We start from the raw sequence: 22,500 nt of genomic DNA on the forward strand, positions 1-22,500 counted from the left end.
GCAGGATGACTCAAAAAGTTTCACACAGATTTTGATTAACTTTTGTTGAGTTGTTGGAAATGACAAAAGGAACAAGTGATTAAATTTTGGTTACAATGAATCCGGATCCATGAATTTTTAAAAAGATTGTTCACTATTACAGGATAGGGCAAATTTTGACATTCCAGTTTCTAATTCTACAAAAACAAGGCAGAAAGATTTGAAAAAAATCAGGGTGTAATCGTCAAATGTTCTATCAAACAGCTTCCTTGGCAGCGGTCTGCACTCTCTGAGTGCATTTCTAGTTGGCTAGTTTATACAGTATGCACCGAGTGACATCAGTTTACTGCTGAGATCTGACTGATGAGGAACATTGCACACTGAAATGGCCGAACACAAATGGATGAGGGGAAAAAAACAACTTAACAACAACAACAACTTGACTAACAACTTAAGGCAAAGAGACTCAAGAAAATTAATGTGTGATTCATCTTTTTTTTTCCTCGCTTGTTTCTCTCATTCCGCCCAGTTCTTCTTTGTAACTGTGTTTTCTCTGGTCTTCACATGAAGGGTTACAAAAAAGTTGCTTTATGTCTCTCTCTTTCTGCTTCTCAATTCAATTCAATTGATTCCATTTCAACTCTTTCTCTCTTTCTCTCTCTCTCCTTCAGCTGTTGTCCCCTCGAGCCACAAATGAGTAGGGATGAGTGCGTAGAAGGAAAAGAAGAGAGTGTTTACGGTTTACAGACGGCCCTGCCACAGAGCCATGCCTGGGCCTCACTAGCCCAGCATTATTTGAAGGGCTAATTAGTCCCCGTTTGTAATGGACCTGTCTCTCTTTCTATGACTCTCTCTCTCTCTGTCTCTCTCCCTCTCTCTGTTTTTTTTCTTTTTGCCTTGGAGACACAGTGACTGTGTGTGTGTGTGTGTGTGTGTGTGTGTGTGTGTGTGTGTGTGTGTGTGTGTGTGTGTGTGTGTGTGTGTGTGTGTGTGTGTGTGTGTGTGTGTGTGTGTGTGTGTGTGTGTGTGCGCGTGCGTGTGCCTGTGCGTATGCGTGATTCTGTTTCTGTTTCTGAGAGCAGCATACTGTGGTTTTCTGGTTGAATGATGTCTATTTTTTGGTGATTGTGCAAGGAAGAAAACAATTCGATGCAAAATAGTGTGTTGAAGGGATGCTTGGCTGAGCGACTTGTGTACATTTTCAAAACGAATTTGAAGCAAACAGTACCTTTCAGTGGGCCTTGTAATATAGCACAGCTTTCATCTTGACAGACCTCTGAATGTTTGTTGATTTCCATTTTTTGGTCATTGATTTTTGAAATCTCCAAACAGGACAGCCTCAGTTGCCTCTGACAGCGTCCACCAGAATCGATCCTGCATGGTTTTGGCCTTGTCCGACTTAAACGTCTCATCAAACCCTATTTATTCTCACTATTTGTCACTCGCTTTATTGTCAATTTCTTTACATGCGTTGGTCATACAAAGAATTGAAATTACGTTTCTTACTTTTCCATGCCGTCATAGACATAGACTTTAAATGTGGACATAGACAATTAGACATAGGCTAGACATTACACATATAGTACACCTGCCTATACAACACACATACAGACATGTGAAGTGCAAGACTGGGCAACAGAAGACACACATTGAACATAGAACATATTTGTTCAGCTTGCTGGAGAAGAGCCACCATGTAGATAGGTAGGCAGGTAGCAGGAGCAGGATCACATTTAATTATACAAAGAGGGAAATGTTATTGCCTATAAATTGGAAAGGAAACACTGTAAACTTTTTTCGATTTCAGAGAGTGTTGCTTCCATGGCCCTGTATGCAAGGCTATCTGGAGTGGAAACAAGTGAAGGGTAGAGAAAGTGGAAGAAATGTGATTCATCCTTATTTCCCCTTCTTTATTTCCCCATTTCCTCAGGTACACTGTAGGTGCAACTTTCCATCAAAACTGCTCTCTCAACCTCGGTCACACCTCGATCTGATTTTGTCATGGTCCTTAAAAACAGTTTTGTGTTCTCCTCTGAATCACTGTTAACTGCAACAACAGAACAACAAAACCCTTTCAATCTCTGTTTTCTAAATTGTGACTGCGAGTCAGCAAGTCGGTCCCCATGTCTTTGCTGGCCCCTATGTGCAGGTTTGTATACAGCGCTGGACTGGGATGAAAAATCAGGACAGGCATTTTTAGCCAAGACCGGTCCACCAGGCATTGAGAGAGACAACAAAGCCTTTGACAAAAGTTTAGGCATCTAATATGATATATTTTGAGGGATTTTTTTCACCTTAACAGCCGTAATCTCGAAGAGGCCCGCTGTATATTGATATTGACGCTGATGTGTTGAGGACCAGGCCAAAATCATAAACAGCCCACCGAGCAAACACCCTGTATACCATGTGGCCAGTCCAGCCATGTTTGTAGGCTGTATCACCTCCACTACCTGTGCATAACAATGACAGCCTAGTCACTTCCTTACCACTCCTCTGCCTCCAAAAAAAAAAGTCTCTTGTGTGCACAGGAGGACACGGTCACCCACTCTGTCCATTTTTATGGACACATAAAAGCGGTTGTATCTTCTTTTATTTCCCATCACTCAGACAGCCCCCTTTGTGGTGGCAGGTTCAGTAGTCGCAGTCTGACTCATACTGTGGTGTTTGCACAGAGCACAGTGCAGACAAGTAGATGTTCTGGAACACAAACTCAGGCCACACACTCAGATTGAAGAAGGTAAACCTCAGCCTTTGGGTCTGAATTTTTCACATTGAGACAACATTATTTTCTTCCTGGAGGTGTAGATAAATTTGAATTGAGAACAAATGCCTATACACAATTGTTAATGTCTTGTTATGACACTATGTAATTGACCTGGCTGTAAGCCTGCATACACGGTACAATTCACATAATTCACACGTGTGTATCGTGATGCACATTGAATCGTGAACCCCTATAGCCAATACCCACCCCAACTATGCAGTACTATGAACGCTGTCATCAAAGAATCGTATAGGAAAGAAAGGTATGTCAAACTCTGCCCGTCCAATGCAAAGGAGTGTGCTCAAATTCGGACTCCTAAGGGGGTGTTGTCCCCTCCTTCTTCTCTTTTTGTTGTGTTTGCACAAGAAGTGCGCTACCGCCATCTACAGCGCTAAAGGAACTCCATTTATTCTCAACCTCTAGACTCCGAACTTCTCCTAACCAAAGGTCTCCTAAATCCACATGGATGCCAGAAAAGAAAGAGCCTGAAGGATCTCTCTGGACTATACAGTTCTTTTCTGTCCTCATCACTCACAAACTCCATGTTCTTGCTGAATTAGTGAGGTACAAATCATTTTAACAGAGCAAAATATGTTTGAATGTCATACGCCCATTCCCACATTGTGATAAAGGGCAGGGCAGGCCAATACTGCTATTTGCTAATTCCATCGACGCAAAGCTGCGTGCATTGCAATCAACTGAAGGTAATTAGTGGATGCTCCTTCAAAGCCATGTTTTCATTGACTAACCACAGTGATTGTATTATGCCTTGTTAACACTCAGGCACAGCACAGTAATTGCTCCACACCAAAGTAAACAAAATGTTCTGATTGCATTTGAACACTGGAGGAGATGGAAGCTCTTTGTTTTGGTAACTCTCAGACAAGTTTTCAAGAAAGATAAATACCTGGAAGGAGCTCCAAACACCCACACACCTTTCAGACTTCTAGGCTTTAGAATTCTAACGTCTTTAGTCAATAAAGTTAGGCCTATTTAACTGCCCATTAATGCCGGCCTTGTAAGATGGTTGTGAAGATTCAAGTGTCATCCAAGTCATCTCAGTCAAAAGAGTTCAGTTGTGGACTGTGGGCAACTGAACTTTGTCTTGAAACTTGAAGCCAGTACTCACATTAAGACTCAAGACGCAACACTGAAGAATATTGACTTTTATTTAACATTGATTTTGACCATGAGGTTGGCATTGTAACATTGTAAGTGATTCTCTTTGGCGCATGCTGCCGTCTTCCCGTTGAAGTCTGTGGAATGAGTGCATATCTTCTCTAATTCTCTAATTGGCTATTGAAAGTTTTGTGTCAGTGTCAGTTCTTTTTTCTCTCTCCTTCAACTCCATCCATCCACCTTCCCAATCCCTACCAAAACCCACATTTCTACCACCTACCACAGCCATTACTCCTCTTTCACACCCAGCCTCCTAACTTCACACAGCTGTGGTGGTGAGGGACAGGGAGTAGATTGGTAGTGCAGGCTGACTCAGAGTTCAGTTTGACAGCAGACTACAGGAATCGCATCCTAGGAACGGAAGAGATGTTCAACTGTCCTCTCTCATTGGGGCCTGAAAGCCATGCTGTTTGGAAATTTCATCCTGTCAACTCCCATTCGTTTACTCGTGTTCCTTCTTGCCTGATTTTTGTCCTCTCTCAAATGTGCACACACACACACACACACACACACACACACACACACACACACACACACACACACACACACACACACACACACACACACACACACACACACACACACACACACACACACACACACACACACACACACACACACACACACTCCCTTGTGCCTTGTGCCAACTGTGCCAACCAGCAACAAACAAGACCACACGCTCAGTGCCAATGTCAGATCCAAACAGCTACATCAGGAGTCAGCATGTCACGAGTTAGGCCTGAACCCTCTCCACCCCGAACTGCAATCCTCATCTCTACCCCCTCTGTGGTGCCTCGAGGGAGGGCATGACCTACCCATAAACCCCAGCCACTAGGGATGCACCGATACCACTTTTTTGAAAACCAATACAAGTACGAGTACATTAATGTGTGTACTTGCCGATACCGAGTACCGATACCGATACCTTTTACCACCAAAATACAATGAAAATAAATGCATGGCCTTGTTTTTTTCCACTTGTGATATTTGTATTGTCCATTTCCATGTAGATTTGAGGGTTAGTAAATGTGTGAGGTGGCACTTTTTTCCATGCTGCTTTCAGGTCCACAGAACATGACAAGATTTTGCATTGTTTTTTGTAATAGCAGTATCGTTCCTGGTATCAGCAAGTGCTTGACGAGTACGAGTACGAGTATAATGAGCAGTATCAGGTGCCGATACCGATACCGGTATCGGTGCATCCCTACCAGCCACCACTCCCCCAACCCACTCCTCCAAGTTCCTCAATCCACATGCCTGCACTGCGCTACCTTCTGAAATCTTCTTCCACTTCTTTTTATTTTAGCTCTTCTTAACTACATTTGCGGCTGCATATCAAAAGCTGCTGGGTTACCCTGAGGTTAGAGCGCACATACAGTACACATTAACGCGCACACACAAACATGCGTGTGCATACACACACACACACACTCCCAAAAATGAGATGTGCATGTGTGTCAGACGATCTGTACATGATGTACACCCGTGTAAGAAGTGAGAGAGAGAGAGGCGTTAAAGAGTGTTGGGATTGACCGAAAAGGAAAGACAAACCACAACTGGGGAGATAAAGATGACAGTGATGACTTGTTTCATCTGCAGCCTTTATGGGTGTTTTTGTTCTTTCGTCTTATCGAGCCTGGTATCACTTCCTTCAAAGGCGCACAGCGGAATTTAATTGAGCGGATTGTGTGTGTTTGCCCTTTTCTTGCCCTTTAAAAGAAGAAATCAAACACAGTGATTAAAGTGGGAGAGGAAGGAGGCAAAGAAGATGTGATCTGACAAGGAATTCCGTAGTCAGAGAGTGAAATGTCAAAGGCAAATTTGTCTTTCACCAAAAGATTGCTTTTGCGATTTGCTATGCGGTTCACACAGTTGCGGGTTCACGTTGACACTGATGCAAAAAAAGACATCTCGCCACACAGACACAGACATGCACTTCACACGCACACACAAAGGACAAGGCAAGTGCAGTATTTGCACACACCCACACACAAGATAAGCCGAGACAACTATATTTACTGAACATATTGCATGCACAAAGGGTATTTTTCTATTGCTTCACTTTCTTTATTTGTATATTGTGAAATGAGAAATCCCAAAGTACAATAACAAATGTAACATGAGAGGGAACACAAATCAAGGTCAACTGTGGTCAGGGCTGCTGACAGCTTTGGCTGCACGGGACAAAAACCTCTGAAAGGGCCCCAAACCCAATACATACAATGTAATGAGAATCCAAGTCTGGGCCCCCTCTCTCCCTGGGCCCAGGACAAGTGACCCCTTTGCCCCCCCCTCTGCTTCCCTGACTGTGGTGCTCACATACATTCATCATATACATTACTGAAACATCTTAAACCATTCAACATAACCACCAAGAGGACAAAGTCTATATTGTGTATGACCTTCACCTTGTCATCTTTAAACTTCCCGTCAGAGTTGTCAGGTGAAAACAGCACTGTATGGTAATAATTCCCATGGTCTTTTATCCTGTACTTCTCTGCATTCAGGGCCCACCCCATTTTACATAATACTTTCAACACCTATGCTGTAGACATTATATATACATAGTTCAAGAACAATTGGAGGGCACACGTACAGGCTGGCTTGTAGAATCTATTGTGTGTTTTTGCTCTGCATACATTTTCTTCTTGTATTCTTTTGAAAAAGCTGATCTAACTACTTTTCATTTTATACAGCGCATGCAGAGAGAGAGAGAGAGAGAGAGAGAGAGAGAGAGAGAGAGAGAGAGAGATAGCGAGAGAGAGAGAGATAGCAAAAGAGAGAGAGCAAAAGAGAGAGAGAGAGAGAGACTGCTACGCAGTGTTGGCCGTTTGAGTTAAGATGTGGGGCTGGCTGGGATAGGTAGGACGATGGAGCAATCAGGTCCTGACATGAGCTGCTGACTGTGGTCTCTCTCTCTCTCTCTCTCTCTCTCTCTCTCTCTCTCTCTCTCTCTCTCTCTCTCTCTCTCTCTCTCAGAGAGCTTCTTGGTGGTCTTCACAGAAATACATTACAGAGCCAGGATGGACCACCAGTGACCCTTATATCCAATCCGACGGTAAGACCAAGAGGAAATAAAACTGGAATTCCAACCTCCACCTCCTTATCTCTCCCTGTGCTCCACCTCCTCTCCTCCTCTATTCTGATCTCTCTGTCCCTATCTCTATAGGGCTCTGCAGTATGGCGATTGGCAATGCAGCACATAGCCCTTCCTTCTCTCCTAACCCTCTTCCACCCCCCCCCCTCTCTCTTCTCTCTCTCTTTCATATTGTGTGTTTTAGAGGGAGGCCAGAGATCTATCTTCATAAGCCGTAACTGTACACATCTTCTCCAGCGGGTAGGCTGAGCTCCAATGACATGATATTTCAGTGCCATATCTTTGGCAAACGAAGCCGCTCTCGGATAGCTCTTTCGCATGAGCTGCCTGCAAAAACTGACGGGCACACAACAGCTTCTTTGCACCCTCGCTTTCTCTTCCCTTTTCGCTCAGCAAGCTAATGATACATATACGCAATTAGAAGGATTTCTTCTTCTCACAGACACACATGCGTTGGTATGTCTTATCTATTTTGCATTTCATTTGCACACAACACAGGCTTACTGTTTACATTGACGCATGCGCGCACGCACGCACGCACGCACACACACACACATACACACACACACACACACACACACACACACACACACACACGCATGCACGCACTCGTGCAACCAGGGAAGCCGACAGGAGGGGACAAAGGGGTCTGTTGTCCCGGGCCCAGGGAGAGAGGGGGCACAAAATTGGGTCCTCATTATATTGCATGTATTGTGTGAGGGGACCCTCTCAGATGACTTTGTCCTGGGCCCGGTAAAATCTGTCAGCGGCCCTGCGTGCAACACACACACACATTGAAATTGTTGTGTGGAGTTAAAGTGCATCACAGGAGTCGTATACACATGTCCTCAAGGCTGCTGCTGTTAATGGAACCTGAGAGAGAAATGTACAGTGACATTCAGAGACAGACTGAACCATGACCATGTGGAGTGTTTTCAGTTTGACGCTGTACTGCAATCCGCGTGCATTTCACCGTCAGGAATTAATTTGTCATTTACCCCCTCTTTTTTTTCTTACTCTACTTTCATTCCGTCTGTGCAGACTGTTGCTGAGCACCACTAACAAGCCACAGAGTGAGCCGCTAAGCCCCATAATTGATGCAATTCTCTGTGTGTGCTGCTATAGGCCAATTTTAGCAGAAGCAGAAGACTTTTATAAATGACGCCGCTGCTCAGCTGCTGTAGGCATGACACACTATTAATGAACGTAGCCGTTCGTTCGGGAAATCTTTTGATGGTATTTTTCAAAAAGCACACCAAAACCATCATACACAGTTTTAGCATGTAGCCGGCAATACAAATTTCGGTGTTTTCATTGCTGCTCAGAGCAGAAATAAGGAGGACTGGCAATGCAAATAGTTTTTATCCTTTATGTTGTTTGTCTCCCAGGTGGATGTGGACTGTGGAAGAGATTGAGCATCTTTGTGGCAATGCAGCAGTTTCCGCTTCCTACTTCTCTCCTCCCCTCTTTTTTTACTCACAAGTCTCTCTCTCTCTTTCTCTCTCTCCAGATATTCTTTAAGTATCTCTCTCTCTCTCTCTCTCTCTCTCTCTCTCTCTCTCTCTCTCTCTCTCTCTCTCTCTCTCCATCTCCCAGAGTCTCTTTCTAGTCCCCTCACACTGCATCTTCACACCTCGAGACTCTTCAGCAGTGTCTTTCTCACTGCCGTCTAATTGCTGGCACCTTCCTCACGATGTGTTAGGGACTGTACGTTATTTACCGGGGGGGGAGGGCTGGTGCGCTGGAAGTCCGGTCAAAAAAAAATCATGGCCCCCCCCTCCACCTCAATTTTTTTCCCCATGGCCCTCCCCCCATTTCAATTTTGTTTTCCCATGGCCCTCCCCCTACAGGTAAAAAATAATTATGTAAAATTGGTAGATGAACAACCATCATGAGAACAGTCAGAGTATAGGCTAGCCTACATCAAGGGCGGTTGTCTGCACTAGGCCTATTATGTGCTATCGATATCAGTGGATACCTAAGCCGCTAGAATCTACCTCTGCGGCTGCATGGGATGCCTTTTAACTCCACTGTCACCAAGACAAATTGCCTTCACTATTTTTTTACGTGTTAAGTAAAAATAATAATAATAATAATAATAATAATAATAATAATAATAATAATAATAATAATAATAATGATAATAAAAACTTCCATTTCAATACCAATGTCCGAGTTGTTACTAGCCTACTGTAAACTACAAAGTGGAGAGAGTTTCCCCACCGCAGCTTCAATATTTCCCTGCTCGACAAGCAGCGCCTTTCACAAGGTACGTTTTACATGTTCAGCACAGTAGCGAAGCCAGGGACGCAGGAACTGGTTTTGACCAGGGGGTGATGTGAAAAAAAATCTGGTTTTTAGATGCAATTTCCTGCGTTCTAATCAATTTTAGGGTGAGGAATGGCGAATCACATCTGAATAACTTCCTCATGTTTTATGTAGCCTAAACAAGGATGGCTAGATTTAACTTTTTTTTCTTTAACATCTCACTTTGACATTATTAAGTTCTTCTTGCGGAAGTGAAACGCGCACCTGATGTGGAGGTGAGGGCGCGTTCACGAGCAAATCGCGCTGCCTTGACAGTTTGTCTCTTCAGCATGGGCAGTGTGCAATGTGTGAAATTAGAAGAAATGCTTTGACTAGGCTATGCGATGCACTCGTGAGAGGTGACCGGGCTTTCAAATAATTTAGATTTTCTTGCAATTGCGACTGTGGATCAGGTGCATCTCGATCAGGACCCCTGTCCTGTCTCCCAGACCGCGCATAAAAGCACGCACGCACACACACAGGCATAGCTCTACCTTCCCGAATGCAATTACACTCTGACGGCCAAAGAGTTCGGGATGTGATCGGAGCAAGAAGTAGGCTAAGCGCCAAAGCAGCTCGAGCCATTGCTGGCTATTGATACAGGGAGAGTGAGAAAGCCACCTTTAGTTTGCATTTAACGTAGGCCATTAAGACGCATTAATGGTGGTGCTATGGTGGTCAAATCAGCAGCAAGAGGCAAAAGGAACAAATTGCCAAAACAGAACCAGTACAACATTCCAAAACATCCAACAATAGCACAGCCATTACACACCGCGGAAATTCAACTTTGACAACTGTGATGATAGACAAGCCAGGCACATCGGCTGTGCTCTCCTTCAGATTCACCCCATAGCCAACTCCGAGGCTAGGCTAGACTACTTCACCAGCAACAGGCAAGACCTAGCATACCAATACACGCTTCTACGAATCCAATCTCCACAGCAAGAAACAAAAGTACCTGACACGATGCACAACTTTGGTGACATTCCCTTCTCCCGTCACGCTTTAAATGTACATAATTCCTCGGTCCGTTTTTGTTCACCAAAGTGATGAGACTTCTCTTCACAACAAGTTAGCTCCTCCAATGGTTTCAAGACCGTATGATGCATGGCCAACACATCGCCGTTAATACCACTTTTATTACTACCTTGACACCACAAGCTAACAAAACAAACTCGCGTCACTGCACCGTTCTACCAAAGTACGTCTAGGCCTAGGTACTGTTCTTTCCGGTCTGGTTGGGGTCTAAAAGTTCTTTGAACACAAATGTAAAGCACACGGCGGTGCCAATAAATAAAATCATGACTTACCAGAGGCTGTGACCACGAGTTGACTACAACACCTCTCCAAAATTCCTCTGGAAATGCCCATCCAATTCGTTGTCAAAACTTCCCAAACTGTTTAGCTCATATAGTTCAACTCAGCTAGTTTGATATTTGCTCACGGGCATTTTCTATGATGCTCAATGTTCCTCCGTAGCACTAGCAATCCTACAGTGAAAGAGAGTCAGCGCGGGCAATCTACAGTAGCTGCACCTGATAGTTTTTTGACTACAGATACACGCTTCAGTGCTATATGCACCGGGACCGTGCATCGCAAAGCGATGTGTTTCAGAGCATGTTTTATTATTGTTTAAAAAAATAAATAAAAATAAAATAAAATAAATTCGTTTTTTTTCCCATGGCCCTCCCCCTAACTCCGATTTTTTTTGCCATGGCCCTCCCCTCCACCTCATTTTTTTTCATCATGGCCCTCCCCCCCCTACGCACCAGCCCTCCCCCCCCGGTAAATTACGAACAGTCCCTTAATTATTCTCACTCTCCATCCATCGCTGTGCCTCTAGCTCCGCAAGGGGTCCATAGTGTCAAGTTCACTTAAGTTCACGAGCATCTCCCCGCCTTGCAGCAAAGAGCGAGATCGATGCCAAAGACAAAGCCATTTCCCTTTTGCCAACAGCTCTCTTAAGTAGTGAAGTTGAGCACATAGAGTCGTCTGTCGCCCCCCGCTGACTTGGCCTCCTCCGCACGCACACTCAAGCTCCAGCACCTGTTTCCTGCCCCCCCCCCCTCTCTCTCTCTCTTGCTTTCTCTCTCTCTCTCTCTCTCTCTATTGTTATGGGCGAGAGAGAAAGACATTAAAACAGAGGACAGGGGACGTGAGGTGCTGAGAGGGAGTTGCCTGTCACCTCCAATATATTTGTAGAGAACAGAAGAAAAAAAATCATGGCATTTCAATCAGGTTCAGAAATGAAGTGGCGTTTGGCTGTCAATGCTTTTGCCCCAACCAAAGTTGTTTCCCCATTATTGCACTTGACTGACTTTGGTTTGTACTCTCCATTTCTTGTCATTAAATAATTCAATCTTCCCTTGTTAATGCCTTCTCTAAGCCATTTACAGTAAGCCTGATTTGTTCTTGCTCCTTCATAATTGCTCTTTTCGACTACTTCTCTCCCTTCTTCTCTAAATCACTCGTCCTTTTCTTTTTCCGTCTTTTCCTCTTCATCCCTCCATCTTACCCCCCTTCTCATTCCCATTTCTTTCCACCTCACCCTTTCTTTTCTCTCTTCTCTCATCCTTACTTTCTTATTTTCTCTCTTCCTTTTCATTTTCTTTAGATCTCTGTTTTCATGTTTTTTCTTCTTTTTGTTTTTATGCTTCTCTTTTCCTCTCTGTATCTCTTCTTCTTCTTCTTCTTCTTCTTCTTCTTCTTCTTCTTCTTCTTCTTCTTCTTCTTATTATTATTATTATTATTATTATTATTAGTATTATTATTACATACTTTATGCTGTCATGTTCCACTGACACAAATGCAAACAAGAAATGCACACAAAGGTCTGTAAAACCGGAGACTAGCGTGTGACACTGACATTCACAGACACTCACAAACACACTCACTCACTCACTCAGTATACTGTACACAAAGGCATGCACCCACAAGCTGAGAGTTACTCATGTCAGCTCAGACAGCTGAAAGGCATCTCACGCCCACATTCACATACATGTGTCATCTGATGGAAACACATCCTGACAACAAGGCCACAGATGACCTGCTTCTCATATCAGAGACTGTACATGACGGATGGAGATGAGATACAGATACTTTTTTTTCCTTCTTTTCTTTTTTAAGCTTCTTCTTTCCAACCACTGGGGTTTGCATGGAGCACCAGCCCCTGCAAGTGACTGGCAGCTGTACAGAGTGGATGCTCATAACTTGTGATGGGATTTTGGGCTCTTTTCTGAGATGCGGTTCTTCTGGCTCTCCTTACTATGGTGAGCCGGCTCTTTCAGCTCCCAATCGGCTCCCCATACATACGTATTTCTCGCTTCGTTTCTGTCGTGTTTCTGCTCCTTGACTGCTGTCTGTAACCACTCCTGATGCCCATTATACATTTTGGCCAATCAGGGGCGGAGTGGCCCACCTTTTCCCACCGGGAGAATTTTCCCCTTGGCGGCCCTCTTTAAAAAAAAAAAAAAAAAACAAAGCGAACATGGTTTCCTAACCAAAAAGACAAAAGCCACGAAATCTGCAGTCGTACTACATGTGGACATTAGTGTTGTCAAAATATCAACCTGAAGTGGAGAATTGTAGCCTACACCTTGATGAAATGCACAGCCAGTGGTGTAGTCTACGTAAAACGCAGGTGTACGCACCCATTTCAAAATTTCAGGGATTACAGTATACCCACTTAAAATTGATTGATCCATTATTTACAATAGCACAAATATATACAGTAGACTATACACACATCAAAAAATGCTCAAATATACAGTATACCCACTTCAAAAAGTAGACTACACCACTGGAGCCATCATCACAGTCCAAAGCATTCATAGGCCTAGGTTAGGCTACATCACGCTACTGTTCCATGCAAATGTGCACTCCACTGTCATTTTGACAGTTTGAAATTGAAATATCGTTTAAGGAAGACAGGATGAGCATGGGCACAAAGTTTTGAGTGTGGGGATTTTTAGAAGAGTAGGCTTACAAAATATAGTATAGTAGCCTATAGCTTACAAAAAGTCTGTCTACATTGTGCAATAAACCCACCATGCAGCAAATAAGCCAAACTTAGCTACTTCAAACCACAACCATAAGTCAACAAAATGTATAACCAAACGATGTAGGCCTACCTTAAAACGCTGTCTTCGTCGCAGCAAATGTCTTTGTTTCTTGCAATCACTCTACTTTAATCCACAGCTTATTAGCCTACACACCCAGCACTGGTCACATCAGAATCTTGTGTGGTAATTATTTTGTTCCATTTCTTCAGACATAGGCTACATCCTAAATGTACCACATATAAATATATGTATGATAATAATATTATTTCGACTATAAGGAGATATACTGGTAGGTCTAACAAATCAAAACAAAACCCATTGCTTCTGTTAGGTGCAGTTATCTTCCTTACCACTTGGTGGAGTCTGTTCGTAACCCAAGTCAATAACCACAGAGCAAGTGAATCTGGACTGGAAAGACTGTAAACTGTAACAGTCGTGTGGAAATCGGAAAATAAATCATAATTTATTAATATTTCCATCCTTTGGTAACCAATATACATATCACAGGTTCTTCAAATACTGAAAACGAAACTGTGTTACTAAGATCTTGTAAACTTCCGCGATCTACGGTGTATGAAAATTATCAGTAGAGAAGGGGTGTGGCCAATTTACTGTTTGACTCCGTCAGGGAGGTATTGCCGTCTGGTATACGGTATAAATACCGGCTAGTCAGCTTTGTTTATATATAGGGAAGTGGAAAGTGAGAAGTCAGTGCTTAAAAGTACTATCACTAAACTTCAAGGCCGGCTAGGAACGCAATACGGCCACATTATTACATTTCACGGCCATGGCCCACCGGGACAAGTCCCCGATCTCCCGACGGCCACTCCGCGCCAGTGGCCAATTATGTGCTGTTTTCACACAAACAATTTGAGAAAAGTCTTCTCCTGCATCGACAAGGGAAAACAAATCCTTGGCTCTGTGGAAATTGCAGAGCATATGCGCAACAAGAGGGAAGACAGTGAGGCACCGGAAGACCATGAAAAAATGGAAAAGATTTATTTTTTCGGCTCCCAAAACGGCTCACATTGTAAAGGCGGTTCCTGACGTTCGCTTCAAAGAGCCGGCTCTTAGAATAGGCTCGTTCGCGACCGACACATCCCTGCTCATAGCAGCTCTGAAATCACATGGATCTACTTGTTCATAATACAGGTAATTAGAAGCCATTAACCCTTCTGCGTGACAAACACCTCATCTTTTATCACCTGCAGGTGAGCAAGTCTCTGAGGCAGTCTATCAGCCGACAAGATGAAAACTGCATAGTCAACTTTGTAGTGTGAACTTAAAACTTGTGGTGCTGGTACTCTCAACATGTTCCTCTGCACTGAATTACTGCAAAATGTACATTGTGTATGAGGGCTGCTCAACAATCATTTGCATTTAGCAACAGCCCATCACCTCACAGTGCTTAAGGGCTTAAGAGTGGATGAGCCTAAAGCCCTAAGTCAGCTCATCCTGGACGTGGACATCACATCAAACATTCAGGAAGTGAAGAACCTGTTGCCTCGTTTCATACCACCAATTACAAAACTAGCTAATCTTTAGAGGAACATTTATAACACGATCCACAATGTGTGCGTGCGTGCGCGTGCGTGTGCGTGTGTTTGTGTGTGTGTGCCTGCCTGTGTGCCTGCGCGTGTGTGGGTGCAGTGCTATGTGAATGATGATGTATGGTCAACCATAGCTCAGCATTTGGAGGCTGCCTTGGCTTAGGTGGAAGTTGACATGGTAGCAAAAGCTTTGAATTGCCACTGTGCAGTTTCACTCCAGCCAACGGTCCGTTTCTGCACTGCGTCACAATAAAGAGGGCATCAAATAGCTTTTCAACCACCTAGAATACGCTTTCAAGTAACCAAAGGTCACTTTACAAAAGGAGATGGGGCTAGGAAGAGGGGAGAAGAGAGGAGTGGGTAGAAGTGGAGTTGGCAACACAGAAGGCTCTGTCACCAAGTCTGTAGCCTGGTCCGGGGAATGAGGAGTGGGTCCTTGCCAGAGGACCTCAGAGACCTTGATAGGGAGTGATGAGATTGCAGAGGTACTGGGAAGCAAGAGCATGGAGGGATTTGTATGTCAGGAGTTGGATTTTGTAGGTGATGCGGGACTTCACTGGGAGCCAGTGAAGCTGCTTGAGTGTGGGGGTAATGCGTAGCCACCGCTTGTGAGGATCCTGACAGCCAAATTTTGTCCAGTACTTTGGTATGGTGATATGAGTGTAGTTGCTTGATCACAGATCACAGATCAGCACACTTCGCCTGTCCCACTCTTTTAACCTCTGATCTACCATGCATGAAGACAGAGAGGAGATGAGCTGTTGAGCTATTAACAAGAAAATGTATTGTTTTAACCCCTTAAGGCGCGGCTTTATACATTCGTTGTTACCAGTATGGTAATGACTAAGTTGTGGTGCATTACTAAAGGGCCTGTGTTGTATCATAGTATTGTAGTGCTATGGTAGTTACATTTCAGTGACTATTACAGCGTGCCACTGGAGGTACGGCGCGCATTAAGGGGTTAAAAACACCTCAATGCGTAATAAACTGTTCAGCTACAGCAAGCAAGTTATTGTTCTTCTATCACACATTCTGGCTTCTGCTGCGTGTCTTGGTGACACCAATGCTCCCATCAACGCCTCCTGATAAGATGTCTATGTGCTGCAGAAGAAACACGCCATTAGTTCCAGGCAATTTCCCCATTCTGAATTCAAGCTCCCCCGGGCTTAATTGGTAATTGGATACTTTGACACTAATTTAGCATTGGGTTGGTTCCTATGCAAATGTTTGTGCATTGTGGGAGGACATCAAGGAGAAGCAATGATAGATTGTGTGTTGTTTTTACCCCTTCACCACGCCCACCCGGCCCCCTTTTCGTTGTTTTTAAAAGTGTGTTCTTGTCAACATGGCAAAGCATCGTAAGCAGTTCACTCAGGCCTGTGAAACAAGGAAGGGCAAAAAAATGGGAAAAAAATAAATGTTTGCCCACTTTTCTCCCTTTTAAATCCAATACCACTTTAAGAAGGCCCACTTGCCTACAAAATATCATTTATTTAATGTTTCATCAAAATATCATTACTTTAATGTTTCATTGCTCACATAATCTCACCAGAAACCAATTAAACTAGGTGGAAGACGCTCTCAGAGCCGAGTGCAGTGAAGCTAGTCGGCCCCCACAGAGGTGAACCGATTCATCATCGTCTCACCCCAATAAGGGAGCACCAGTCCCGAGTATTTTTTTAAATAAAAATAGAAATTATTATTTTATATATGAAGTTGTGTGAGGCTAACCAGCCAGACTGAGCTCTCCCTGGGGCTCATTTTGGGAAATAAGAACATTTAAGGACATTAATGGCACCATCCATGACTCATACAAACCCCAACTCCGGTGAAGTTGGGACGTTTGGTAAACAGTGAATAAAATCAAAATGCTATCATTTTCAAAACATTCAATCTATTCATTAGATGGAGAATAGTGAAAAGACAACATATTAAGTGTTAAAACCGAGAAAAAATATTGTTTTGGAGGACATATGTACTCATTTCTAATTTGATAAATCCAACACGTCTCAAAAGAGTTGGGACGGGGACAATAAATGGCAGCAAATGTCGAGGAAGACTAAAAACAAAAAAAAGACAACACTTAACAGTTAAATACATTAACCGATGAGATGATTTTATATAAAAAACAGTGTTAATTCCTATCTTGGACATGATTTCACCAGCTTAAATGGTGGGTGTATTCCTTGTCATGTTTTGCAATGTTTTCCTTTCTGTAGTGCTTACAGTGTGACAGGTCTTGACCAAAAGCCCACCCTTTTTTATCACCTGCTGGTCCTTATGATGGAGCCAAACTGTTAAAACATAGTAGAGAATGCAATTTGACCTTACTATGTGGCAGTAATCTAAGATCTCCCTTCAAAATATAATGCATGAGTGGCTTTTCATGCTGTTTAAAACCCGTTTATACCATTCAGCACTGTATTTAACTCTACAGATGAGTGAGAACATCTTAACCAATGCACTACTGCACCCGCATGCCATCATGGAGGCTGACTTTTGAAGCTAGCACTAACAAAAGTTGGATGGTCCATTTTCACTGTAGCACAGGATGTGCAATGCTCTATTATTGTCAAAAAGAATGGACTTCTACAACTTCTGCTGACTTCTGTAAGCAAAGGACAGTTTCCCATGTCTTCTGGGTTTATTTCAAGTGAGCTCAGGTGCTTAGGAGAATGTTACACCCCTGTATCATTTGCACACATTAAGCATTCTTAATATGGTCAAATTTCAATAGCTCTAGCACTCCAGGAATTAGAGTGAGACTACTGCCAATATAATATTTCATGATGTCATGAACCTATACAATGATTTTAGTGACAAAAATATGTCTTATATACACTCAATATTGGTAAATCAAAGGGAATTCAAAAATGTATGTAATAACTATGGTAATTATTCCTTTTGCATCTTTAATTCTGAGTGACTCAGCCTCTCTGTGATGATCTTATACCTGGACACCTATATTGTCCGTCAGTACAATTCATTTTCAAATGTTCTTCTTTGTTGTTTTATCTTATTTGGATGTTTACTAAATTTCACTGATCCCCGTCCCAACTTATTTGAGACGTGTTGGATTTATCAAATTAGAAATGAGTACATATGTCCCCCAAAACAATATTTTTTCTCGGTTTTAACACTTAATATGTTGTCTTTTCACTATTCTCCATCTAATGAATAGATTGAATGTTTTGAAAATGATAGCATTTTGATTTTATTCACTGTTTACCAAACGTCCCAACTTCACCGGAGTTGGGGTTTGTACCTTATTCCCTCTCTCCATGTCTTCCTCTCTCCCTCTCTCTCCCCGTCAATCTTCCCACTGCATCTCCAGTCCTCTGCCTCCTTTTTGCCACCTTATTTGCCTACGTGGGAGCCTGAAAGGTCTTCATGAATACATCACATCACATAGCAGTACCCATTCTCAAGATCCTCTTGTGGTTTGGGACCCGCACCTCCCTCCACGATAATGAGCCTCTGTGGCCTAATGAACAAGGAAGTGATCCAGAGGATGAACTAGCTTTGCTCTACACACGCACACGCACGCGCACACGCACGCGCACGCGCACACACACACTGTCCATGAACAATTGTTTGTAGTATGTCCAGGTGTCTTTTGTGAGGTTTCTGTAGCCACGTTCGTGACGACGTATGCAGAAAGAGTCTACGCAACGTGCATGCACACTTTGCCATTTCAATGCATTCTGGTTCAAATTTTCTAACTGTAATTCATTGTAATTTCGCATTTTTAATTTCTGCATGCATCAACACAATCGCGGCCTGTCTCTCATTTTCATTCCTGCTCTCCTCTAGGGTTAGGGTTAGGGTTAGGGTTACTAACCAAACTGCTCGCCTCAAAGAGGTAACATCACGGTCTGGTCAGCCGACAGAGTGGTTTTATATGGACCACTTGTGCCCAACTTGAGCCCCCCTTTTCTGTTCCAATTAAGCATGGTAGCCTAATAAACCAGCCCAAATGTGAGTCACTCTGAGAGGTACCCATTCTGAAGATCCTTGAGCGGCTTTACTAAATAGAGCCAAATTGTCACTCGTGCTCTTTTTGAGACCCCTTTTCCTTTCCGGCCAATTAAGCCCAGGGCAATCCTGTGTCAATGGCGTATGTTGCCGTGACGACTCATGGGATGGCAGGCGAGAGAGAGGTGAAGGTACAGACCTATACTAACCTAGACTGGCAATGGGCCTCGAAATGTTCTGATTTCTCCGCAGTCAGACCAAAGCAGACCGCCATCTTGGTGAAGACTCCCGTAACCACAGACTTTTATGTAATGACGTCATCAGTCCATAAGCAAAGTTCTTCCTGTATGTGAAATGAACTTCTAAAAGTGTCGAAAATAATGTGATGCGTCGTTTGCCGTATGTGTTGTGTATCTATAATAATATACAATACAACATCATATAATACAACACAATACAACACAGCATAATGTGGTACAATGCCATTACACACGAAGACGAGGGTCTGTCATATCTTTCTGTCTGGGCTCGTGATGTTGCTAGGTTACCATCAGCGTCTTCTGGAAAGCTTGCAGTCAGCTTTACTGAACGTACGGGTTATATACACACCTATATACATAATCAATAACTCTGAGTAAATTATACCAAATAAGTTGCATACACATAAGCATGACCGATTCAGTATCACCAAATATCCTCAATCTGTAAGCTGCATTGCTGCAACAAATAGAGTCTCGGCAGGGTTGCCAGATGAGATGATGATTGTGTGCCCTTTTCTACCCGAAGACCGCCTTCCTAATGGCCCGATTTGGCGGGAAACCGTCCAATCTGGCAAGACCGCTCAACTTCTGGGTCTCTGTTAAAACGTTTGTTGGTAGTGAGGGTGATTCCTTTCCTGGAGTGACAACATAGATGTTACGATTTGTCAAAATCTTACAGAAAATGATTGAAACCCACTTTAATAACGTTGTAGTCACAGTTTGAAATCGAATGCATTCCTATGGCTCACAGTTCTGATAGTCTTCACTAGGAGTAGCTATGTCTGTGGGAGGAGCCGCTGGGACGGGAAAAACGCAAAGATGGCTGCGTCCAGTCAATCCGAAATTCTGCTAGTGCCTTGAACCGCCCATTGCTGGGTGAAGGGCTCACTTGGTCCACCGGTCAGCCCAGCAGCAGACGGATAGGGAGCACTGAGAAGTCAATGGCCTAATAGTGGAATCAAGACTCAATAAAACACGAAAGGAAATTACCCGGCTCCGAACATCTGTGGAGTGCTGGGGACTTTCTGACTTGGGATTGGGACTTGTTTCAATGACTCTCTCAGATATTTCAAAAAAGCTAGGCTTTATTACATCTAATGTCTGCTGTCAGTTCACGAGATATCAGAAACGTAATATAGACATCTGCAGGGAAATCTGCTGTAGCTGTATTGCCTTGCCCAGGCTTTGCTTATTTACTGATGCAGCCCCAAAAGACCTCGCAACTGTTTGCGTAAACTAAAGTATCTAATTTGTTTATGTTTCATGCTATCGCATCGTGCATAATATGAAACAGACTGATGCTCTGACACCTTTAGATCCCTCTGCAGCATTCCTGCTCCTGCTGTGTACAGGAAGGCACTGGTGGAATTTTAAGTAATATATATATATATCAGTTTCTATGGCAACTTAGCTTACACTGTTTTTTGTATGGAGTCTGTGAGGCAATTCTATACACAGATTCACCTGTGAGTGTGGAATGACCTCGTCTACTCAGCTACCTGTTGTAGTTTACTAGAGCTCCTGAAAGATGTTATGCATTTGATACAGTTGTAATATCCTGCCCCTGCTTCTGTGAAGCTGAACGCAGATGTTAAAACATTTAACTCAGAAACCCACTGTCCCTCCTTGGGCACAAAAGGTCGTTTCGTGGTCGAATATCTTCAGCAGAGCTCCAAATGACACACAACATACAGGGGTGAGTAGAACATGAGGTCATAATGTGAAATCAAGGGCCCAATACTAACAAAATGGCTTTCTCCTTAACCTTTTGGTCAGTCTCTTCCCCCCTCCCCTTCTTCTCCCACTTCCTCTGTGTCTTCCTATCCCTTTCTCCCTCTCTCTCTATACCCCCCTCTCTCACACACAACAGGATCACTGCTTCCATCATGGACGAGTGCAAGGCCGCCAAGGTTCCATCTCTTCTTGTTTCAAGGCCTTTTGTTTGGCCCCATTGTAGACAACTGTGAGGGCAGAGTGCAGCAGTCCATGTAGAGAATGCACTGCACTTACTGTTGTTGTTTTCCGCTCAGTGGAGGAAGTTAAGCTGCAGCGTTATGCTAATCGGGTGACTCATGGCACATGCTAATGAATTCTGACTGAAACAGAGGATGCACTCTAAGGCTTAATGGCAAGATCCTCAAGACTAAATATGTTCACTTAAAGGGGTATGCCACTATTTTGGGGCTTAATACAGTTAAAATCGTTGGCTGGGGTTTATAAAGGTGGTAAAGTGTCTTATTTTTCATGTTAAGCGTTGTCTTGCTTTAAGACAAGTTAAAAGAGGGAATATGTCGCTAAGCTAGTGAAAGTCAATGGGAGTCAATGCATGCTACACGGATCCATTGACTTTCACTAGCTTAGCGACATATTCCCTCTTTTAACTCGTCTTAAAGCAAGACAACGGCTTACATGAAAAATAAGACACTTTACCACCTTTATAAACCCTGGCCAACAATTTTAACTGTATTAAGCCCCAAAATAGTGGCATACCCCTTTAATACTAATACTAAAAGATTTTGTTGGAAAATCAGATTCATGATCATCCTCATGCCTGCCTTGGAAATTGACCTTGGATGTCTTACGACACACATGACATGTTGCAATCAAGTTCAATGTATAAAACCAAAAGCATTTCTCTTAACTCTAAACTTTTAACACAATGTTGTCATTTTTTTTTGCCTGAAAATTGGTCATACCATGGCAAATGAGTTTGGATACCTACTCCGAGGCACAATCTTCGATATGTTGTAGTCTCAACCCTGTAGTGTATACACTAGACTGCTGTCGAAATGTGTTAGCAGCCCTGTTGTTTGCCTTTTCCTGCCGTGATTAGCCTGGCCTAACAGGATTAAAGGATCGGGTGTTGACCATGGTATTTATCAAGGGGTGCCAGCAGCTTTGTCTGAAATAATATTTCATTTAAATTTTGGCCTTGTACTATGTGATGGAAATTAAACAACTTTTGGTATTAGCCTGGACAACCAGAGGCAGGGGGTTTCATTTTGTGAAGAGGATCGGTTTTGTATTTCCATAGTGTTTGAGCTGTCAGTGTTTGGTCAGTGAGACTGCGGGGCAAGGCTAGTTAGATTTTTTTCCCTACCAGACTCGTTTCCTTTCTTCTAAAGTGGTTCATTTATTTGGAAAATTCCACTCTTAAAATTATTCCCTTTTTTTGTCACGGATATAAGAACAGAGGCAGCGCAAATAATGCCATGCATATCAACGGCTTAAGATGGAAAATTCCATTCAACATTATATACTAAAACCCTCCCTTTCCTCCTTCCCTTTCGCACTGCGCCAATGAAAATGGATTTGATTATTATTTTCT

General features: G+C 43.2%; 1 protein-coding gene across 1 annotated transcript in view; it reads left to right on the forward strand.

Moving 5' to 3' along the window:
• LOC134438025 (disintegrin and metalloproteinase domain-containing protein 19-like) overlaps positions 1-22,500 on the forward strand; it is a 257,510-nt gene that overhangs the window by 171,738 nt on the left and 63,272 nt on the right. The window contains exons 7-8 of the mRNA XM_063187613.1: positions 2,618-2,641; positions 17,157-17,173. Coding sequence (XP_063043683.1) covers positions 2,618-2,641; positions 17,157-17,173 — 41 coding nt within the window. The remainder of the gene's footprint in view (positions 1-2,617; positions 2,642-17,156; positions 17,174-22,500) is intronic.

This window comes from Engraulis encrasicolus, chromosome 21 (assembly GCF_034702125.1).
Source record: "Engraulis encrasicolus isolate BLACKSEA-1 chromosome 21, IST_EnEncr_1.0, whole genome shotgun sequence".
NCBI classification, from domain to species: domain Eukaryota; kingdom Metazoa; phylum Chordata; class Actinopteri; order Clupeiformes; family Engraulidae; genus Engraulis; species Engraulis encrasicolus.